This window comes from Parasteatoda tepidariorum, chromosome X2 (genome assembly GCF_043381705.1).
Source record: "Parasteatoda tepidariorum isolate YZ-2023 chromosome X2, CAS_Ptep_4.0, whole genome shotgun sequence".
NCBI lineage: Eukaryota > Metazoa > Arthropoda > Arachnida > Araneae > Theridiidae > Parasteatoda > Parasteatoda tepidariorum.
The window spans coordinates 10347002-10372729 of NC_092215.1; the positions used below are offsets into that span (position 1 = coordinate 10347002).

General features: G+C 31.5%; 1 protein-coding gene across 1 annotated transcript in view; it reads right to left on the reverse strand.

Annotated features, from left to right (window-relative positions):
* LOC107445780 (mitochondrial sodium/calcium exchanger protein) overlaps positions 1–24507 on the reverse strand; it is a gene marked incomplete in the record, with an annotated part of 50311 nt that extends 25804 nt beyond the window's left edge. The window contains 8 exon segments of the mRNA XM_043042174.2: positions 760–855; positions 5583–5750; positions 7548–7650; positions 10595–10652; positions 14497–14549; positions 17264–17407; positions 19021–19070; positions 24246–24507. Of these exon segments, the coding sequence (XP_042898108.1) occupies positions 760–855; positions 5583–5750; positions 7548–7650; positions 10595–10652; positions 14497–14549; positions 17264–17407; positions 19021–19070; positions 24246–24492 (919 nt within the window).
* Between the last annotated feature and the right edge of the window lie 1221 nt (positions 24508–25728).

A 25728-nucleotide genomic window follows, 5' to 3' on the forward strand; every position in this document is an offset into this window, starting at 1 on the left:
TCTGGATTCATTAAAGATCACAAAAGTAGTCAAACAATCAATATCGTTAATTCTGCTGAAAACTACACCGAAAATGATTGGTATAGTTTGACCGGACTCATGAAGCTTGATGACATGGAATTTCATGACTTTGTAAACGTCGATGATGCAGTAGCAGTGATGCAGTCAGTGGGATGACTTGTGAACTATCAGAAGAAGAGGATGAGGAAATCGAAGATTTACCGCTCAATGTTACTAACAAACAAGCACTTTCTGCAGTGGACACTGTAAGGAGATTTATTGAGAGGCAGCCGAATATGTCAGAGGAGACATTTAAAGCTATAGTCCACTTAGAAAGTGTCATAGAGAAACTTTCTTACACATCTCTAAAGCAAACAACAATTGAATCTTTTTTTAAATAAAAGTGTAAAAAGTGTTTTTAGAATAAATATGGAATAGTAAATAAGGCATGTAAAGAGCATTTTTCTTTATTCTACCATCGATAACATGCGATTTTCGATAATTCGAATTTTCGATATCTGGAATTTTTTTTCCTCTCCCTTCAAGTTCGAGATATCGAGGTTTGACTGTTTGTATATATATATATATATATATATATAGTTTTTTTTCACACGCATGTTCTCATAACTAGACCTGTGGAACTTTAAAGCAAATGAATATGAATTTGTAATGCAATTTAAGTACCGCTTCTAAAAATCGATAACAGCCACTTAAAGATTAATATATCTGAGATAAAATAGTAATTTCTTTCCAACTTACCAGGTATTTTTGGTGCATTTTTATCTTTATATTTGTTATAAATAAGCCGACTTATGATCACAACAAAAATGTAGAGGATGTATAGAACGATGAATCCTAATTTTAGTAAAAAAAGTAAAGACTTATTTATTTTTATTAAATCACACAGAAATAAAAATTAAAAATGAAGAAAGTAGAAACATGTTAATGATTATGCATAGTGCATAGTTTTTCGGTTCAGCTTATATTCTTATTATTAAAGTCTTTAAACGACAGATTAATAGAATGTCCATCTAAAGTTATATAAAAGGCAATCAAATAAGATCTATGTATTTTAAGTTTCAATAAATACAAAGCGAAATGTGTTATCAATGTGATTTTTTTATAAGCGTTTGGCATTTTAATGCAAATGACTCTCATCACTGAATTTTTTTTTTAAAAAATTTTAAAGAACTTAAATTTCCAATTTTCTTCATAAATCTCTTCTTGCTGGACCAATTTCAGGAATAATTTCTATTTTAGGGAAGTTTCAATGGTTATTCAATGGAAGTTTCAACCATTTCATATATTCCATTGATGTTATCGTATGGTCTAAGTGACTGATTACGCAATCATTGATCATTTCTCTTCATTTGATATGCTGTACCATATTGATGAGAAAACTTACCATCAAAATCACTAACTCAAAAATTTATAATCAGTGGCGTGCCCAGAAATTAATTTTGGGGAATGCATATTGTCATTGCCATGACAGAAGTGTTTTTTTTAGTTATTATTTAATTGTAAAAGCTAAAGGACATCGATCTTATTTCCCCTATTTAAAATAAAATAAGAAGGATAAATATTATACAGGCATTTTTCAAAAATGATTTAAAATGTTTTAGTAGCAAGTTTGCCAGATCACAAGATATGAAAATCAAAGTGTAAATAGAGAATGAAGGAAATCAACTAATGACTCATTCTTACTGAAGTACAGAAGCCCGTTTGATTTGTTAGTTACCTTGGATTGGCCCGAATTTGGATGTGCTTATGGTAATAATATTATACGGGATAATTCAAAGTTTAATAAGGTTGAGCGGTGGTGGCTCAGGGGATAGAGCACTCGCCTTCCAATGAGGTGACCCGGGTTCGATCCCAGCGATTTCGGGTCTAAAACTCATGTTTCTGTAGCTTTCTAGATTTTTTTAATAACCGTCGTTGAACAGCCTACCCAATCTTTGAGTTTACGACTTCCAATGTTCAACTTCGCAGCCTCGTAAATTTGAACCCAATCCAAAAGACGAGGAAACTCATGGATCAAGTATTAGGAAATATTTGCTTTCGTGGAGGACTTTTTGATGTAACTAACCCGCATTTGGGCTACATGGAGAGGAAGACCACGAGAACCTCCCACGGTTAGCCTGACGGCAAAGGGACTCTAACCCATGATCCGTCTACCATTCATAACCATATTTCACGTTAGCACTGCTGTCGGTGCAAGCCGGATGCGGATTCGTATCGACTAGTCTATGTTAATTTTTATTGCTGTAAATATTTTTCAAGAACAATATAAGAGTTTTCTTCACATGCTTATTTATGAAATCATTTAAAATGAAACATTTCTTAAACAGATTTATTATTTTTGTAAACTATATCTATACACTGAGTACATTTTCATGCCGTTTTGAAACTTGTGATCAATACAAATTAGCATTAAATCCTTTTCATCATTGAATACGAACGTCAATTTGAGCTAGAATCGGAGATCTTCTCCGACTTGAAGAAACATGTTGCTATGGACAGTAAACTATATATATTCTTTATATTTGGTCGCATTTATTCCCTCAAAACTGTACCAAATCGATGAAACGTATGAAATTTTTTTTAAAGCAGCACTAAACAGATTGAAGAAAAATTATAGCAACTTATTCAGGATCAAGAATATGTCGTATCCAATATATTATTGGATGCCTGAATTCTCCACTCTATTTCCAGCCGTTTATTTTCTGTTAAAATTTGTTTTTGGTGAGACAAATGAACCGCTAAATATTATCAGATCAGCATCACCAATAAAATTATAGAGTGAAATTATATATTTTTTTAAAAGTGATCAAATGGTTTAAGAAACTTATGGTCAAGAAAGAAACAATCCTTTTACTTTCAAAATGCGATTAAAGAAAATTTACAGTAATCATATGACCACTGCAGTCCCAAGCCCATCGTAGCTCGAACATTTTTGATACCAGCATTTCTTTTTTTTTGATCCAAGCTAACCCGATTTTCAAAATGTTAGGTAAATGCTAAAATACCAAAAAGATATAGATCTAAAATTCTCAGAAATAAGATATTTTGGCTAATTTTTTGTAATTTTTATAAAATTTGGGCTAGTAATATAAGAAATATCAGTGCTAAACGTTCATTGATAGCAAAGCGTTCCATCGCTGAACTGCTGATCTATTCAGAATTTGCGGATATCAATAATTTTGAGTCCAACCCTGAAGGCAAGGGGGTTTCTGAAGCAGTACTGCTGTCGAAGTTCACTGGTAGTAGTAAAGAAAATCAATCTACTACAGTTGGGATTCCAACCTGGGTACCTCCTTTGGAAGGCAAGTAATCTATCTACTGGATCATCTCAGCTTTTTATATTCTTATTCATTGCAGATGTGTGTTTTTTTAAGTGCGTTATGCACCGATTTTTTTAAATGTTTTACTGCACAACATTCAAGCAAAATATAACTGAGTTGACCGAACTGAGTTGCCGAAGTCTATTTTTCACATTTTCTTTGAATCTAAAAAATGGCCTCAGTATTCCAACTTTTTTCACTTTAATGTACTGCAGCATCTAAGCGACTTCTGTATTTAGTCTTATAAAATTTCAGCTATTTTTAATGAAGATATAAAAATGCAAATCGTTGAAAATGACTTTTTGTAAAATTAAATAACAATTCATGAAATTATAAATTTTTTTTCTCCATTCTAATTCAAACAAAACTAAAACTATTTCGTAACCAAAATTGGACTTAACATTTTGTCTCATCGAAATAAATTAGTTTCGTTATTACTTGGGTTTCAAACCACTTCCTATTGCGGCAGACACTGTATAAAGCTTCCTAAGTTAATTCAGGGTTGTATGCCCTTTTCCAAGGTGGTTACAACATCAGGCAATAGACTGAAAGGCAATGGACCGACGGCAAAAAACATCTTTTTTGCACTACCTCCGTTACTGACCACGAACAACAAACACTCAATTGTTTCACACATAGACACGCGTTACATTACTTCGCTTATTTTCTATGGTTCGCGTTGATTGAACAAAAAAAATCGTGTGAATCTCAAACAACGTCAGGGCCTGAACTGAAGGTAAATTTCACTAGCATAATGTTAATTAACGGTTTAAAGCTATATATTTTAGGAGAAAAAAATTACGAGAGGACAGTTGTCATGTTAGTTTTACAAACATAAATTTAATTTCACGGTCAGTGACTGGAACACTTAAGAAAAAAAAGAAGGAAAAAATAAACACCGTGAATAAAAAAACAAATGAAAATACAGAAATGAACATACTATAATTTCTGTTCTATGAACTAGAACTTCCCTCAGCGTCTAAACACCAAATGATGGTAGAGATTATGATAATGATGATAGAATAAGATAAACACTTGCAAAGTGGTTTAAGCAATTGAGACAGGGTAATAAGTTTGAGCAAGATAATAAAAAGGAAGATAAGATAAAGGTGTGAGGAGATTTGGCAGACATCACAGGGGCATTAGATTAAATTTGAATAGGCTTGCAAACATTAAAAAATGGTGGTTTACTAGAAAGATCATTTACGTAAGGTATTAGAATTTTTCAAAATAGGAATGACTCCCAAAAATCAAGTTAGACCGATGAAGAGTGGTTCTGAATGATTTTCGCTGAAGAAAACTCAAACCTGTGATTAGAATTCCAACTATGTAGAGCGATGGAAGATTGGTGAATGTCCCGATTTTTGGCATATCTCTCGTGTTCTCTAAGTCGAATTTTAAGGGTATACTTAGTTTATCCATTATATGCAAGACCAAACTGACACAGAATTTGAGAAATACACCAGCTATTAATATTAGTAATAGAGAATTTTTGGTTGATGAAATTTAGTTTATTTACAGGGATGAAACGACTTTCAACTCAAATTTATTCAAAATCTTAGCAATTTGGGAGTTGATTTTCGGATAATAAGGTAAAGCAATCAAATCAAATTATAGTTCAAATTAAACAGTTTGGAGATTGCAAAATTAATTTTCTATAGATTGAATTGATAATATTAAAAGGAAAACAGAGGTCTACAACGATTGCTTCAAAGTAAAGGACCTCTACAATGGAAAAATAACTATTTGAACAAAGTTTCAAAAGAATGTGAAGATTTTTGAAGGTAAATGATAACGATTAAGTTTATTCTAATGTAATCTGTAGCACACTGGAGCTCCTAACATGTTCTCTCACACCTGTTTCGTATCTCCCTTTTTAATTATCTTGTCCAAACTTGTTTTTCTGCCCCTATTGGTTAAACCACTTTGCACGTGTTTGTCTCCTGACTTCCCTATTATCATTTGGTGCTTAGACACTGAGGAAAGTTCTTGTTTACAGAACCAAAACTATAGTAAGTCCATTGCTATGCTTTCATTTGCGTTGTTTCAGATTGTTTCATTCATTGTTTTTGTGCTTTCGTCTATATAGCACAAAGTATTCCCTATTCTTAGATGATACACTAATTGCCGGTCTCTGATCGTAATCCAGCTGAGAAAGAAGTATGTATGATATGAATTATAATAATGCGTAACAAGAACATATATAAAATAAAGATTTTAAATTAATCAATTTAAACATACCGACAGAATGCCAAATAGTAACTTCTCCATAATAAATTCTCAAAAACGTCCAAAAGGCAGCACAAACATAGAATATTATGTCTCTAAGAAATGGCCTTTCCATTATTTTAAATGGTTTTGCAACAATTATTGATCCAGCTACTACTGATGTAACAAATATACCTCCTCCTAAACATTCAGAAACACATTTCTTTACTTTAACTTGCTATGTAAAAAATTCTACATATTTACAATAATATTTTTAAGAGTCACAACAAAAATTAAAGATAATAACTAAGCTTTAAATGCCGATCGAACTGTGTGTAGTGGTCAGAGAGATGACCTCGCATGACAAGGTATGGATGTTCCTTCATTCTCTCTGTACTATCTGTCCTTACAGTGGGAGCAATGTTGCCCCACCTAATATGGTGAGCCTGAAGGAGTGGCCAACAAATCTGCCTACTGATGCCTAAATAACGAATGTCAATTGGGTGGGCAAAACTAAGCTTTAAATTGAACAGAGTGTTTTATTTTATATGTATTACAAAATGTCGGTTCTCTCTAGACCTTAATTAGTACTTTTTGTTTTGCTATTCACTGAAAAGTTTCAAAATGAATGCATGCAGGATGTCCCCTGATGAAGGTATTGTATTCACGTTCTTTTTCATATTTCAATATAATTTTTTTAATTTTTATTTAATTACATTTCACGAATCTTTTTATAAATTTTTTTGAAGACAAATTTCGGCTGCTTCAGCGCTTTCCTAAATTTGACTTTGATTTTTTTCTTTAAAAAAAAAGAAAAAAAGAAAAGATGTTTTCTGTTACATCTTCAAATTATTTATTTTACCAGATGTTTATTTAAGAATACTCGTTGCGCACACAGAGTGTCAAGTATCTCGTCCCAGTACCGCTGACCTGTCAGAATTTCTCCATCGAACACATGAAGTTCGGTATGCCCATCTGTCACGACGTTTGTCCAGACCATCAGACTACTTCGACAATGTTAGAAAGCCGATGTTCTTTAAAGATGAGATCACCTCTCCAGTCGCTATCCAGACTGAATCATTGAAGAGAACCTGTCCCTAATCATCATCTATCCAAGACAGGTGTTCTCGGTTCCATGCCAGACGGTCCATTTTATGGTTTACAGTCAAAAGAATGCTGACTACTGGGAGCCTGGCATACAGACCACCTACATGAAGTCTTTAGTTGAATGGGCGTTTCTGTTACAGATTGTGAAACAGTTGTGCCGCTGTCATGATTCTATCCCTGTTGGCTAGAAATCTCAAATGACGTGCGTTGTTGCCCGTTTGATGTTTTGACCAGGTCGGTGGACAAATGTTTCTGTTTCTGTGAGCTGCTTCCACAGCGTGGACACCACATATCTCAAAACTCTGAGGTCCCTACAACAAGTAGTTTGTGATTAGTCCGTCTCGAGTCTTCCAACAATCCGTCATCTTGCGGCATCGTCTAGACGATGACGGCTAGACATACTAACTTGGCGTAAACAAAGAAATAAAAAAAATACAGGGGTTGGGAAACAAAAAACGAGATTTCAAAACTCCCTACGCTAAAAGCTTCGGCGAGCAAATAAGGTATCTCTACACAAACGTAATCACAGAGCCACTGCTTTATGACGTCACTGGCCACTGCGTGGTAGAGGTGTCCGCAAAGAGCGTAGCTATCATTAAGTACCTTATTTGCGTATAGATGTTACTTCAGTTGTTTTCAATTGATTCAGTTGATTCAATTGTTTTCATCAGCGTAGAAGAAATAATAAAAATAAAAAAACTACTGCAATTTTTGAAGTTAATCCTCGAAAAGTTGAAGTAAAAATCAAAATTGTCAATATAATCAATAAAAATCAAAATTTACGCAAAACAAATCGGTTCAGCATTAAAAAATTCCTTCTAAAACAACTTTCATTAAAAATAATTTCAAATATAAGGATCTTTTATTATAAAATAATTTCTTTGAATTTACCAAAAAGAGTTCCCATAACAAGCTCTAATCTAGCTTGTTCAGTACCAGCTAAGGAGGAAAATATATCAGGAGCACCATTTCCAAATGCTAGGAACGTAACACCCTATATTGCACAAGTTAAGGAAATATTTTCTATTAATCTTTTTTTATTTAATAACACTATCACAATATACAACTAGCTAAATTTTCCTTTTGTGACGCAATTAAGTTAACTGTGAATATTTTCCTCATAAAAACGTGAATATTTTCCTCATAAAGACCTCATATTTGCTCTGAATATAAACAAAAAACGATTCTGCAGGGTGCGAAGAGGTTTTCCTTTCCTCAAACACACACAAAGAATGGCTTATTTATTTATTTTTTGTAACCGACGTTGAACAACTGACCCAAATTTGAGTTTACAACTACCAATGTTCAACTCCGTAGCCTTATAATTTTGAGCTCATACCAGAAGACAAGGGAACTCCCGGATCAAGTATTCGGAGAAATTTGCCCTCGAGGATAACTTTTCGATGAAACTAACACGCACTTGCGTTACATGGAGAGCAAAACCCCGAATCCTCCCATGGTTAGCCAGACGGCAAGGGACTCGAACCCATGATCCGTTTACCACTGAGGATACTTTACGTCAGCACTGTGGGCGGGGTGAGCAGGGTGCGGAAATCGAATCGACCAGGCATTGCTGGGATTCGAAACCGGTTCACCTCATTGAAATAAGAGTGCTCTATCCCCTGAGCCACCACGACTCAAGCGGTGCTTATTTAGTGATAGAAGCCGGTGGAACCTTTTTTCTTGCTTCGGAGATCATCTTTCTCATGAGGCAAAGACAAACATTGAAATTGAAATCTGCCCCATACACCTTGCGTATTTAGAAGGAAAACCTTGCGTATTTAGAAGGAAAAAAAACATGAAAAAATTAAATAATGTTTAAAAGAATAGCAAATTTCGAAAAGGGCTTAGTTTTCAAATTGTATATATTGCTTTTTTTCAAAATCGCATATAGAAGACAAACATTTTATGACCGAGTATCAATACAGCGAATGAATGGATGTATGAATGGGTCCTCCCAATAAACGGGTGGGGCGTAGAGTATGGCAGAAGTTGAATTCTTTGCAATAGATGGCGCCACTGGAAAACAAGAAGAATCGCATCCTCTGTGCTTTAATGGCTGACAACAACTAATAAAAATTGTCAAAAGCCTTGGATGAATTTAAAAAAGAACGCATATCAGAAAATTGTTACGATAAATTATCACCTTTAATTTTTTCATAACTTATAAATAGATTGTTCATTTATAGTTCATTCCGTGTACTGTCAGCTCAGAAAATTCCGCTACGTTACGCATTATTTCGAATTATGTTCCGAATTTTCATTTCTCCTGAAAAAAAAAAAAAAACATTCTGAAAAGCTTAGGGCATTCAGTGATTTTTCATCGCGTGGCAACACCTCTGTACATACGATTATTTAAATTTCATAATATATTTATAGACACCAAAATAACCCTAGTTATCACGGTATTTTTATTTAATTACTATTCTAAATTCTGTGGTGAAGTTTTATGAAGCCGCTTAACTCTTTGAAGCTGGGTACATAAATTAGTCAAAAAATAACTAAATTGTCATTCATGCGATTGGCCGATCTCAGGATCGATTCCCAACTCTGACACCACACCACCTGCATTTTACATTTTCTTGCTCAGATTCGTTATAGTATTAAAGAAACCGGAAAGTAATGTCGATTCGGTGCACTTGATATTTGTTATGAAGATTTTATTTTCATCCAAGAATGTATTCACCCTCGTCAGCAACAACCTTTCAATGCGGGATGGAAAATGAATCGAAAAGGATAGAAAAAAAATGTATTGGTTTTAAAGACTAGCGAATTTACGCCGTAACGACGTTACTTTCCGGTCCCCCTAATAGTAGTGGTAAAACAATTCTATATAACCATGAATTATTTTAACTATGCAAACCTTAATATTTTTAAGGAATATATTTAGAACTTTTATATATTTATTTAAATTTTTTTTCGTCATGGAGATTGAAATCATTATAAATCAATTTTGTTAAACAAGTATGAATTGATGAGCGTATATACGCTCCTCTGAGGTTACTGACTTTAATAGGGAAGCTTACCAGATTGTTAAAAACGTTTCCCTTGTTTTGCTTAAGAAATGTTAATGGTATAAATTGGACAAATTGGCTGTCCATTATCTTCAAGGAATATACCCGAAATCTTTTTACAGTTTGAAAACTTTCTAAGACAAGCCCTTTTTGAAATTTGTAAATTTAAATGAGTTACTTTACATGTTCAGATCATTAATTACATATTCAATTAGGTAAATTTTATTTCAACTTTATAATAAAAATAAAAACCTTTTGAGACAATTTCAGTTTTTTTTCTTTCTTGTGATAGAAATATTTTTATGCTTTTCAGAAAGCTCGTTGTGCTACCCCTTAACATTGCTACCTGTTCCTTTTTGGGTCTTTTTATCAGAACTGCAAATTACAAAACAAAAGGAACATTTCTTTGTAGCTACTGCTCCTGTAAACCTGATTTTTGATGCACATAATCCTTATAATATTTACATTAATTTGAGGACCGATTTTATCTAAATATTTATTAAATAAATTTAATAACAATCTCGTGATGCTTTTTTAGTATTTTTACAAAAATCGTCGTATGATACCTAATAAATATTTTCTAAAAATATTCTAATCAATAATATTTAGTAAAAAAAGCTCAATTAATGAGAAGTGCATGCTTATTACTCAATTTTTTTAAAGCACGTTTCTAAAAAGCAACACTTTTTTTCATTATGGGCATTGGGATTCTGCGGCTTAAAGTGACCCCCTTAATAAACTCATTAATTACATAGTAAATAAAGCAAAAATATTGTTAGATGAAAAGCTAAAATCAACTGTAAAATAGCATTAGCATAAAATTTAATAATTCATAATTTTATTTTTAATAATTGTTTATATGCTCATTTGTAATTTTCTATTAATGATATTTCAGTGATATAACCAAAAAAATCAAAAGGATACAGCGATGTTTTGTGATAGATGTAATGTCTTGGTGATAACAACAAGTGACGGGCATAAACTGAAAAAAAAAGTTTGTTATTTATGTAAGCAGAATAGTTGTAATCATATGACTAAAACGAGAAATTTTTTTTGGAGCTATTGGAATCCTAATATCTTGCGAATTTACTTCACGTTTTATAAGGTGCTAAGTTGAATTACGTTACCATGATAGTTCATCTTTTTTGCTGCTTTTAGATAGTTCAACTTACATAATATAACAATTTACATACTTTATTAAGGTTACAGTAAATTTGGATGATATTATTGTTGAACCAATTTTTTGAAATTACAGAACTTGAATTTAAAAAAGCAAAAAACAAAAACAAGAATAGTCAAATCATAAAAAATTGTACTTAACAAAAGATAAAGCATAAAATTTTCATTTTGAAGAGAAAAATTATACTAAATTGGACTGCTTTAGTATTAAAATAATTAAATAAATAAATAAAAAACAATTTGTAATTGGTCATATTTCTGGGTAAATATAACATGACAGTAACTATTTATGAACATGGCATTAAAATAACCATTATGTCATAAAAATAACTATTTATGAACATGAAAATAACGATAAGTTTCCCTTTTCGTAATACCTCTAATTTCAATTTTGTTTTGACGATTTTGATCGAATAAAATGATTGAACGCATAAAAAAGTAAAATGATATAGTTATTTATCGCTTGTGAACTATATTTACAATAGAAGATATTCTGTGAAATTAAATATATGGCTGTTGAGGCACTTTATTTATTCAACTGTTCCAAATACAAAGTATTTCATACATTGACAGCTTTTAAAACAGTTTATCCATTGCTAAATAATAAAAAAAAAATGTTTTTTAATCTATTTCCTCACCAAAATGTTTACAAAACACTTTAAAAATAACAGGAGATAAAATATATTTTTATTTTATAACTTTTCAGTGTTTCTGAATAATTATTCAATATTTTTGATGTATAAAATTGTTTGTTAAATGTGACATATTGTTAACCCGCATTTTTTACACGTTTGTAATGCTTTTTCGCACGTTTGTAATGCTTTTTCGCACGTTTGTAATAATGTCTTGATTGAATTTTTAATTATTACTTAGAATTGAAATACATAGCTAGTAACACCTGGGGACGTAATAATGAATTATTGAAGGAGATCTAACTGACCGACACGGAGAGGATATTGAGTTTGTATATGGTTCACCGGACATGCAAAACAACGAAATGCCCATCAATTTTATACAGAGATAGCTACTTATCAGCAGTACTAGAGCATATAAAACTGTTTCTCCTGAATGACACCAATTGCTTGCGGGCACTCTATTTCTCGATCTAAAAGCTGAACATAGTGCAGAAAGGATCTTTAACTTGAATGAATGCTTTTTGGAGATCATATCATTGACTAATGAACCAGAATCTATTTATCCGGTGGAAAAAGAGAATTTGGCATAAAAGGCAGAAATTATTTAATCGAACTCGAGAGCACCGAGCGAAAGTCGAATCACTGATAATGAATCAGATAGAGTGGATTGGGGCTTCGTCGTTTTCAGTGACAAAATTGAGATACATCATGAAATCGGAAGACTTTGTCTTAACACCGTTTTCCAGGCTGAACTCAGGGATATCAAGATAGCGGTTGATTGGTTTAATGGTAAAAACGATAAAGAACATTATCACCTTTAAAATGACTCTATAAGTTCACTTGCGGCACTGGAAAATTCAAAGCATCAAAATCGCTTCGTTGCAGATATTTAAACTAAGGCCAACACTAGAACTTGTCTTCACTGAACAAGTGAGTACACAGGAATCAAAGGTAATGAAAGAACGAAGCAATGGTGAATGAAGCAACGTCAAAGCCAACCATTTCGATTACCACACCATAATCGAGAAACAACTTTAAAATTTCGCTGACTAAGAGATCAAAGAATACCTGGTAAGAGAGATGCTCCTGGACGGACACTGGGAAGTTAATTATATTATTCCTTAGAAGATTTAGCCCAAAGAAATTTTTTTCAAACTTTTACCTCAATCGAATTATAATAACACGCGGTGCCCTAAACAAGCACCAAAATAGAATCTTCGTCAAAGAGGAAAGTTGCCCGGACTAAAAAATCGTTGAGACCATAGAGCACATTAAAAGCCTGAAAACCTGTTAGCCTGAAAACCTGAACCATTAACATAAGAACTGAATACATTTACATAACCTGAAAAACATTAGCGTTGGGAACAATTGACAAGTGTGTACAAAGCAATCACCAATTACCTTAGAGTAAACATCAGTATATTAAATACTATTCAAGCATATGCTGGTCAATGCCTCTTAACCTTAATTAAGAATAGTATAGGAAATATAGGGCAATGTACCTTAACCTTAAAAACATTAGTGCATGGAATACCGGACAAGTGTGTACAAGGCAATTGCTCATTACCTCAAGGAAAACATTAGTGTAGTGTATACCATTCAAATATATGCTGGTCAATGCCCTTTAACCTTAATTAATAATAGTATAGGGAATACCGGACAATGTACCTTAACCTTAAAAAACATTAGTGCATGGAATACCGGACAAGTGCGTACAAGGCAATCGCTCATTACCGCAAGGAAAACATTAGTGTAGTGTATACCATTCAAGTATATGCTGGTCAATGCCCTTTAACCTTAATTAATAATAGTATTGAAAATACCGGACAATGTACCTTAACCTTAAAAAACATTAACGCATGGAATACCGGACAAGTGTGTACAAGGCAATCGCTCATTACCACAAGGAAAACATTAGTGTAGTGTATACCATTCAAGTATATGCTGGTCAATGCCCTTTAACCTTAATTAATAATAGTATAGAGAATATCGGACAATGTACCTTAACCTTAAAAAACATTAGCGCATGGAATATTGGACAAGTGTGTACAAGGCAATTGATCATTTCCTTAAGGATGATTAGCCTTCATTCACCCTTAAGGGCATGAGCTATGTATGAAAACGTTACTGAGAAGAGTACGTTGCTAAGAGCAGTAGGAGCTCCTCCTGTCCAGTCATGCAACGAACGCTTCATCCGGGGTATAAAGTTTAAACATGTGATAATACTCTTAAAAAATGACAGCTATCGATAAGTTATATTTTTTTTACGATTTACTGTTAAAGATTTAAAAAAAAAATCTATTTAGCGTTTTCATGCATGTTCAAAAAAGTAAAGTATAAGACCACAATTTTTGTTTAAGAGAAAATAGATTAAAGTTAGTACTTTAAATATCCATCTTTAAAATAGTTTTTCAAACATATTTAGGTATTTTCTTACGGTTTTCTGAAATATTTCTGAAACTAACTGCTATTATTTTACACGTGCAATATAAGATTGTTTAAGTCATGCAACGTACAAAACGCCGATAGTTTTTTCAGTAAATTTATTTTTTCAAAAATAATCTGAAGCCTTAAAATTCAATGAAAATTTTATTATAGTGCTAATTTTATTAATATAGAAATGAATAATATCAGTAATATTTAGTGCTTATAACATAAATATCAATGCAATTCAAAATAAGTTGCTGTTAACGTTACTGTTTTTTATTTTCATTATTATTAATACGTATTATTGTTGAGAAGTGCCCTTAAATCATCTGTTTTAAAAATTACACTCACCAGAATGTATCATTGCAGATACATATACTATAATTTAAAGTCCCTGATGTTGAATATATGTAAAATGTACCTTTATATTGCAATTTACGTAACAATTTCTATTGTCGAAAAATTCTTTATTGAAACGATGAAATTTCTAACAATATTTTCGGAAGAATGAAAGAATTTAAAACGCACGATATCGCAATAAAAATATGAGAAAGCATTTGAATTCTAAATTTTAAAAATACTTACAAATCATCAGCCGTCACGCCCAGTCCAATGAAAAGTAAAAGAAGAAACAGAATCTGAAATTTATAAAAACCCTCAAGAATTATTATGTTTTATTTTCTTAAGCTTTGTATAAAGATCAATATGAAAATTATAGGCTACAATGCTTATACGTAATAAATAAATAATTATTCGAATCAAGTTTCAAAAATTATATTGTCTTTTTCACCTTTTCTATCCGACAAGGCATAGAAATATTTAATCAGAAATACCGAAAAAATGCGTTTCTTGATTTCGACAAAATTTTGACGAAGATGCTGGATGTGGTGTATAAACAACACTCAAGAACGAGAAAGAAAAAAAAAATCAATTTTTTTTGATAATGCCGAAACATTATTGAAATTAATGCTATAAATAAGATTCTAGAGAGCCGTTGTGGCTCAGGAGATAGAACAACCCAATGAGGTAAGCCAGATTAGAATCTCAGAGATGACTGGTTGTATTCCGTCTCTTGCCTACCTCAATGATGATATGTATCCTCAGTGGTAGACGGATCGTGGTTTAGAGTCTCCATGCCATCGGGCTAACCGTGGGAGACTTAAGAGATTTTTTCTCTCCATGTAACGTAAATACAGTTTATTTCCATCAAAAAGTCTTCCACGAAGGTTAGTTTGTTTCAAGCATTTATCCAGGAGTTCCCTTGTCTTCAGGATCGAGTTTAGGAAATACGGAGGATCCTAGGATATAAAATTGAAAATTGATAGTCGTAAATCCAAAATTGGGTCAGATGTAAAGCCGGTAGTGAAATAGAGTAAGATTTTATGAAACGAAGTCAGCTAATTTTTTTTATTCCTCTTGTCATGCTTATTTAAATTATAAAAAATTACCTCAATCGCTCGGCTTACGAAAAGAATTAATATAAAAGTTAATATTCCTATGTATATTACGAACGACATCGTTTTTATTAGTTTTAAAATAATACGTTGCAGAGCATGCTATAATATTTACTACATATATATACTACTAATATATACTACAATAATACTGAAAGTAATATTTTGTACAGAATAATAATCTTCATTTACTTCAATGCTTTTTCGTACAAAAAAAACTTTTTTGTCAGTAATACCTAATTCTTCTTTGTTACTTATACTTAATACATACGATCTATACTTGAAATAAAAGTTTTGACTTAGATATAATGTTGTTAATATCATTTCTTGACTGTTAATTATGGTCATATTAATTTATTTTCGTTCATGTACAGTACACTCTCGTCATCTCAAACTTCGATAACTCCAAAACCATGTTATGTCAAAACAATACTTTTCTCCCTGGTATTATATATCCACATAATGTTAATTTGAATTCCTATGTCGAAGAGCTTCTTCTCAAAACCTTGTTATGCCGATTTTTTTTTCGAAATAGAAATGGAATTTTTTCAGAAAAATCGCAATGTTAGTTTATTGTAAACTAATTCTTTTTTATTTAATGCATAGTTTAGTCTTACTTTTAAAAATGAAATTATCATTGTTGTATTTAGATTTATTGTCAACTATCATTACATACATATTTAATGGTAGTTATTCTTATGTTTTATGACTTTACTTTTTAGGGTAATATTTTCGAGCATATTTTTCGACTTTTTAGAACATATTTAGCTCTGAACTTGTTATCTCGTTAACTCGCTATCTCGAAATCTTTTTAGCATTCCTTCAACTTTGAGATATCGAAAGTATACTGTATTTTCATTAATATGCATTCAAAAAAAGGCTTAGGGAGCGTAGAAGTTTCCTTCGGACGCGTATCTTAAATGCTAATATGCCCACCAAATCATGTAAACCCAGATAGCAAAATAAGGTTTATTTTAACTCGGCAAAAGCCTTTTAATGTAAACCTGAAAAGGTTTGTTATGAGGTTTACGTGTAAACCTTGAAACCTTAAAACGAGGTCTGTGACAATCTGCTCTATTCTACCTAATCCAATACCTTGGAGAAAGACCTTCTATATAAAAACTTCAACCAAAATGACAAGAAACGAGATTTAAAGATCATGATGGGCAATAATTAGATTAATATAATAATTAAATAATTGGATTTTTATAGTAGAACTAATCCCAGATAGCAAAATAAGTTTTATTTTCACTCAGCAAAAACCTTTTAATGTAAACCTAAAAATGCTTTTAATGCGGTTTTCCGTGTAAACCTTCTAACCTTAAAACGAGATCTGTGGCAATTTGCTCTATTCTACGCACATTACCCTAATCCAAAACCTTGGTAAGCAATCTTCTATATAAAAACCTTAAATCGAGGTTGACTTAGGGTTTTCAAGGGTGAAAAAATCCTTTAATATAGCTAGTCTCATGGTGAAAATAATCTTAAATCTAGGTAATTATAAGGTTTCTTTTCGGTAAGTCTTGTATGCTCAGCTAAAATCCACCCTGTCTTGAAATTTTAATGCAATTTGATCCTATCGCTAGTGTGACGTCAGCTAAAACGTCATTATGGACCTAAGTGACCATTTTACCCAAGTGACAATACTTATTAAAAGAAAGCTTTAAAAAATAATTTTTAATCCTTTTAGGATGAAAGGTTTGAAGCTGCAATATTTTCGCTTTATTCAAAAAATATTTTTAGTACAAGCATTTTCCTGACAATAAACAGGTTGCCAACACAAGGTTGCCAACTTAAGGTTACATGCTTTCTGGGAAACTTTTTGAAATTTTTGAACCTTGCAGAGCTCGTATAGATATGGAAAATAAAATAAGAAAAATTAAAAATAAAATACTTACGCAAAGTGCGATGGCAAAATATGTATATTGAGGAGGTATATAACAATAAATAAAAAACATATAATCCAAGAGTCCATCAGTTTTACATGATTTAGTGTTTAAGTAAAATTCACACTTTGAGACTGCATTATGGATCGCGACACACTACAACAAAGAAATTTATTCATAGTTTTATAACAGATATAATACTAATTGATCATTATTGTAAAATGTATAACAGATATAATACTAATTAATCATTATTGTAAAATGTATGACAGATATAATGCTAATTGATCATTATTGTAAAATGTATAACAGATATAATACTAATTGATCATTATTGTAATACGTATAACAGATATAATACTAATTGATCATTATTGTAAAATGTATAACAGATATAATACTAATTGATCATTATTGTAAAACGTATAAGGTCTTTAATTCAACATTGACGGCAAATACAAAATCGATGGCATGTACAGCATGTTAATAACAGGAGCCGCACTAAGCATTCGCCGCCTTGCCAAATGCAATAAAATCGTAAATCTGGTGAATAAAATTATGTTTTGGAGAATGATTTTTTCCACTGGAATGAAACACATATACTACATTTATTCGACGGATTCAGATTCATGACTCTCAAAATATGGAGCGTGTAGTAACAATCTGGAAAAATACGGTCCCGATTGTTTGGTCAGAAGAATAGTCGGAAGTCAGGATCCCTTGAAGTTAATTTGACTTCTTACGTATTTCGCCATGCCTCGAGTACTTTTTACGAAAATCAAAAATTTTTTTCACATAAATATAAAATTCGTTTATAAGACAATTCCATGCAAAAAATAATTTTTAATTATTATTTACTTTTATTTCATTCAACCTTATTTGAGGTATTTGAACCTTTACACCATTTTAAAGAATTTAATTTTAAACTGAAAAATATGAAGTTTGAATGAAATCGGTTTAATAATTGAAAAATTAAATTTTAAATATTTGACATCCTCAAAATTTGATTTCTCCAAAATTATACAATCGATTTCCTTCGTATTTTGTATCTTGTTATTTCAAATTACAAATTTTTAAATTATGTGAAAATTTGTATCATTTTTGTGCTATTGTTAAATAAAATACTAAAAATTAATAAATAATTATTAAAAATTATTTTTTACATGGAACTTATCTTAGGATAAACAAATTCAATAAATGCATGCAAAAAATGCTTTCATTTGCTTATAAAGATTTCGAGATATATAGTGAAATATATCAATAGTGGAAACATATATATCAGAATTATATATCGAAACTCGAGTGGATATAGTGAAGTATTCAAATGTTAAAATTAGGATTAAAGCGTCCGAACTTTAATACATTAAGGAACATTAAGGGGATAAGCTTAAGGGCTTATACTATTGGAACTCTATTTTTCATATTATGAAAATCCGATCATTAGATCAAAAGTTGTTCGAGGTGTTCACTTTTTTTGCACTTTCGTATATCATATTTAAGCGAAACATCTAAATTTTATTTTCAAAGTTCAATGCACACACGCACGCACGCACGCACACACACACACACACGCACACACACACACACACGCACACGCACACACAGATATATATATATATTTAATGTAGTTAGAATAGCCCATGATTTATTCTACTGTATTCTGTTATTGTAGATAAAAAACCACACATTTTAAAGAATGTATTAAGTATGATAATTATCAATTTAAATAATAATAACTTTGTAAGCTTGTAATAAGTAAGAAAACTTACATCAGTTGTGCCTGCCATATTTGTATTGATAGCAGCATTTAATCTGTTGCCTAAAAACAAATATAAATTAAAGAAATTCATTGTTAGTGTTAATCCAAATTAATAATGTACATCTTGGTGAGCTACATAGTAAAACAAATACATATAATTAAGTTATTAGCATTGTTATTAATAAAAATTAATAATGCACATTTCTGCGATTTACTTTAGTTCAGCAAACAATAAAATATATATTCTGCTTAAATATATTCTGTCTGTTATTATTATCTTTTTGACGGAATCCCAAGTCAGTAAACACACACACACAAAATTAGTAGCTGTCTGACAAATATACTGACAAAAAAAAATTTTTTTTTGTTGATATAATAAAATAGGTTTAATGTTTGGATATAAACAAAATGACAGGCTTCAAAAATCATTACCGGTTTAAGAACTTTATCTCGGTAAACCTGAGAGTCTTCCGCGGAACCCCAGGGTTCCACGGAGCATCATTTGGGAACAATTGTGCTAGTGTATCATTAATAACTTATTTTAAAAATATTGTTTGATTTTACACTATCTGAAGGGTATTTAGAAATTATTTATAAAATACACGCCAATGTTTTTTGAGAAATAGCTAATTGAGAAATAGCGAAATATCAAATTTCGAAACCAATGAATTTCTTATATTTAGTGTAAGCGCTAGCAAAATTTTTAGGTTCGTAAGGGGTATTAAGGATTTGTAGAGGGTCGTTAACGAATTATACCCTCTGAGAAAAAAATATATGGTCATAATTACCTGAATACGGTAAAATTTACCGTATTTCTGGCTCTACGGGAACACTTAAAAGCTCGGAAATTTTTACCGAAGCACTTTGGTAAAATTAACAATAAAATATGGCTTTATAATAGGCAGAAAAATGTGGTAATTGCTGTAAAATTTGGAAGTTTTATCATGATACTCTAGAGCAGGGGTGTCCAACTGCCGGTTCGGGGGCCGCATCCGGCTAGCGGAGCCTTTTTTTCGTGGCCCGCGAACTAAAGTATGTTAGTTGTCATTTTTTGCGAACAATTTTCGTTAAAAATCTTTATGGGTTTAAAATACTTTTCTCATTAATAAAAATCTAATTTCTTCGTTTCTGTGAAATTTATCATACCAACGGTGCAAAAAATTTTTTTCTCAGGTTTTGCATCTAAGAAAATATTTATTCAAATACAAGATTAATTGTGTATGTTGCTCTTTTATATTTCGTTTTTTTTTGTATTTTGTGAATATAATTAAGCATGTGCGTATCAGAAATTTTCTCGAAGAAATTCTCCGATTTAACTTTTTGAAACTACTCATTTAGGAAGGAAATATTTACATACACATTTGTAAATTTTAAATGTAAATATCTATTCTCTGGTGGTTGCTGCAAACAAACCTCAATTTTCTCATTGAACGTTTTGTGTGCTACTATGTAAGTTTTAATACCAACCTTTTTAAAGTTTTATATCTTAACAGTTAGATGTCTGTTGCACATTAATTGTTCAATACATAGGTGCACATTAAAGTTATTGTAGCCCGAATTTTTATTATTTATTTAATATTTTTAAAAATATTATTAATAACAATTAAATATTTTTAAAAATCTCCTTCTTATTTTAATTTGTATTCAGTACTTTTGTTTTGTACAACTTGGTAAAAATCTGACAGTAATATTTAACGTTCCTTAACGTAACATAAAAAGAGTCCTACATAAAATTTTGACAAAGTTGCGGCCCGCCATTTGATTTGTGTTTTTAATTGTGGCCCCCGACCTCAGGTAAGTTGGAAACCCCTGCTCTAGAGCATAGCATAGAAACCATTTCTTTCGTTAATTACTTTTCAGTTTTTATTTTTTTACAAAATGTGTAGTAAGAGCTATAATTTGGAGAACCAGAATTCCCGGTGAAATGTTACTATATAAACGGAAAAATTACCAAATGGAAGGATTAAATACCATTTATTTTGGTTTTATTACCCAAAATTATTGTTTTTTTTAAATTTTTTTTTATTAGAAATGTTATTACCATACTGAACGTTAATTTTATCAGAATTTTTTTCCCCCTGTGCATGAAATTAGTGATGAATGCACATTAAAATTCACAACTTCTTTAGCTTGATATTGAAGTAAAGGGCCTTTTACGTACAAAAAATAATATCTGACACATTACTACTTCTTGTTGTTCTACAGGCCTCCACCTTTTGTTAAACTTTTTGATGACTTTTTAACATAATTGTGTCTGTATCTCCCAGTTGACTCAAATAGTTTCATCCTTATTTCTGGAAATGATTCTGTATTGTTTCAATAAACATTGGGGGAGGGGGGGGCAATTCGCATAACCCCAAATAAAATAGTTCAACGGTGTTAGGTCACTTAATCTTGGTGGTCAAGTAAACATCGCTATTTCTTGCAATAATTCTTCTGGGAAATTTTATCTCAATAAAGCAATTTTTTCATTTAGCAAAATGAGGTAATGCACTATTTTGTTCAAACCATATATGTTCAAGATCAATATTATTCAGTTCAGGACAAAAAAAATCCAGTTGACGACATCTCACAATATCGAACACCATTTACTGTTATAGCATTGCTAGCAAAATTTTCTAAGAAATGTTGTCCTACTACACCACCAGACCATAATGCACACCAAACAGCAAATCTTTTTGGATATTCAGGCCATTTTTATGATTTCATTTTATTTTATTACCGTCCTTGAACAGCGGACCCAATTTTAAGTTTACGACCACTAATGTTCAACTTCGTAGTCTTGTAATTCTGCATCCAATCCAGAAGACAAGGGAACTCCTGTATTGTGAGAAATTTGCCTTCATGGAGGACTTTTTGATGGAACTAATCCGCATTCGCGCTACACGGAGAGGAAGACGACAAGAACCTCCAACGGTTAGCCTGACGGCAAAGGAACTCTAACCCATGATCTGTCTACCACTGAGGATATTTCAGGTCAGCACTGTGGTCGGTGCAAGCCGGATGCGGAATTCCTATCGACCAGCCATCGCTGGATTCGAACCCGGTTCACCTCATTGGAAGGCGAACCCTCTATCCCTTGAGCCACCACGGCTTAATTTTTATAATTTGGCATAAATAACACTTTTGAAATATTTTAAGATCTAGGCGAATTTAAAACGACATTTGTGTTTGGCGAGAGAATTAAAAAAATAAACGCCGAATTTCAGAGACCGTTTATTATTTAAATTTTTAATTCAGCATATAATATTTGTTATTAAATCAGTTAAGTATAACTAAAGTGGCTGTAAGAAAAAGTGGCTTTTTAGCTATGACAATAAAGTATTAACTTCAGCAGTCGTAGCCCTTCTAGAGAATCGGACTACATCTTGTTCAGAGCGGGGTGCGATCCTTGTCCCACTGAGTACATGCGTTATATGTGCTCGTACAACGTGTGGAGTCGGAGAAAATTTCCTTTTCCTCCAGATCTGTCTAATTTGAGGAAGTGGCCTCATGAATGAGTGGTGCTGCCATCTATCCGTGGGATTCTGAGCTGAGACTTATCCTTGTGGTGCTCTCTTATCAAACGAAATCAAGCTTAGCTTGTCAAGTGTCATTAGAAAAAACAACCAATATGATTTTAACTTTGAAAGGAGTTTCTTTGTATGAATTAAAAACTTTTGTGTTTCTGCTGCTTCTCTAAACTTCACCTAAAGGCCTGATGTATTCTTCAATTCAAATAAACATGCATTTAAAAAAAAATTCATTTTTAAAGAACTTTTTTAATTAATTTTTAAATTAATTTATTTGCTTAAAATATGAGTTTCTCCATTGTGTATCATGTTATAAAAATAATATTCTAATATGATTATCGTATAACACAAAATTCTCTGAGTACAAAATGTGCTTAACTTATCCAATCAAAGAATGAAACTAATTTTATTTTTATTTTATAACCGTCGTTGAACAGCCGACCCAATATTTTGGGTTTACGACTACTTATGTTCAACTATGTAGCCTTATATTTTGAACCCAATACAGAAGACAAGGGAACTCCTGGATCAAGTATTGGGAGAAATTTGCCATCGCGGAGGACCTTTTGATGAAACTAACCCGTATTTGCGTTACATGGAGAGGAAGACCACGAAAACCTGCCATGGTTAGCCTGACGGCAAGGGGACTCTAACCCATGATCTGTCTACCACTGAGGATATTTCACGTCAGCACTGTGGTCGGTGCAAGCTGGGTGTGGATTCGTATCGACCAGTCATCGGTGGGATTCGAACCCGGTTCGCCTCATTGGGAGGCAAGCGTTCTGCCTCATGGGCCATTACGGCTTAATGAAACTAATTTAAGCAAATTAAGAGAAAGGTAAATTAAGGAAATAACATTTAAAATGATAAGTCAAAATGGAAAAGTGCTTAAACCAAATTTGAATTATTTAAACTATTTAGAAAGTTAGAAACACAGATCAAGCAATAAAAAAATATTTCTAAAGATGTGTATGTTAGCAAAAATAGTATTTCATCAAGGAACACACTGTCTGTTAACACACAGGAGCCAAAAAGGCTCCTGCGTGTTAACAGACAGTGTGTCCCCCGATGAAGAGCTGTTTTTGCTGACATGCATATCTTTAGAAATTCTTCTTTTTTTGCTTGATCTGTGCTTCTAAATATGTTTAACTTAGTGTTAGCTGTACTAGAATACACAGGTAACGGATTGAAAGTCAATCTGATAACAATCATAAGCGAAATAAATTATTTCCCATTTTTAATAATATATAAGAAAAATAATAGTTAATTAATCATTCAATTGGGAACTGCAAAGTGATAAGTTGAATTTTACGTAACAAAGTTAAAATTTTTTACATGACAGTTATTTTCAACAAAATTAGTATAACAAAACGTTTTCAATAAAAATACCATTATATTATTAATTGCTAATTAATAAATCATTAATAATTAAATTATTAATTAATAAATTATTAATTAATAAATTATTAATTAATAAATTATTAATAATCAATAAATTTATAGTAAATATGCCATTAGGCTTGTTTTAATAACCTAAGTACATGGTCATAGGAGTGTATTAATAACAAAAATATTAAAATACTTTAAATGGGAATAAAATATTATTCATTTATTAATTATTATTATTATTATTTTGTAAGAGGACATTGTTTTACTTAAATATTGAGCGGTGATTTAAAAACATTTGGGAAAAGATGATTTAATGTATCAAAAGGAAACTTACTTGAAAAAGACGTATTTGTTCCTACATTTGGTTCCTTAGATTTGATAATTGGTATTTTATCTGACAATGTAAAATGAAGACATTTTTGAACTGTGTATTTGCATTTGACAGAATTGAAACAGATCTCGCAACAACAAACTGAACAGAAAAATAAATCCGGATGTTTATTTCCGATTTCAGAAGAAAAGGAAGAGTCGACTAAGGTTATGAAATATTCTTCGCTAAATAGAAAAAGACAGTAGCACATGTTGTTTATGTTTGACAAGATTATTTCATTTGACTCTCAAATGTGAATATTATGTTGCCACGCTATAATCTGAGATGCTTTTACAAACTAAATCCAACCTCATCTCTATTCGTGCGAATAAAGGATTTATTTTGTGATGTATATGAATAAAGTACTAAACAACGAAAAAAAAAAAGCACTGCAGTGCCGTATAATGAGGTAGCTTTAATTTCATGACGAGGAACATTCATCAGTATCCAAACACGTAACGAAAGAGAGAAACACAGAGATGTAGAAAAAATTAAAAAACGGTTACAATAAAGAAAAAAAAAGGTTGAACAATAAAGAAAAAGTACTAGTTTGAACAAAAGAATAAAAAAAATATGACTATGAGAAACAGGGGTGGGAGAGGGGGTAAGGTAAGCACCGCAGATGTTGTAAGACATTGAAATCAAAAGAAAATAGATTTTCAAACGTTTGGAGAAAATGAGATGCTAGGAAGGTCATCAACTGGTGGATGTTTTCAAAATATGAAATGGTTCTCAGAAATCTAGGTCATTGGCTGAGGGGCAGTATTGAATAAAACTATAGTATATCTGATTACGGATTAATATTTGTATTTTTTTTTTTAATCTTGTTTAGTACTCATATAAAGCACAAAATAAACCTTTTCTTTACTCTGATGGAAAGAGAGATTTAGATTTTGGCAATTGAATCTTGTAAAGTACCTATCTAGAATTTGACATAATTGAAGGGCTTGGGGCAGTATAATGATAAGCCATGTTTAAACATTTTTAAACAGAATTTTTAAGATAGTTTTGGGTGAAAAATATCACGATTTCCATGTAAGAAATAAGACATTTCTATGAATTGTGATACTTTTAATGGTAATTCGGAAGCCTTGCGAAACCGGTTTGGAAACAATACTAAGGATCAATTTGATGTAAAAAGTTCCTCTTGTTGTTGCTTATTACGATATTGCCTTTCAATATCCTTCTTACAATATGATGATTGTTTGAAAATAATTTGATTTGATTTAAATAGTGAAACGCAAATATTATCGTGTAAAATGCTATAAAAATTAAGTAATCTATCTCTTTTTGATGAAAATTGTCGTTTGTAATCCATCAACAATTTGCATCTTAATTCATAAATAGCAAAAAGTTGCAATATTTCGATTTTTTTCCATCATTAAAATTAAAATATTAACAATTCAGCACACATCAACAATCAATATTTTAAACATAACTGTTAAAA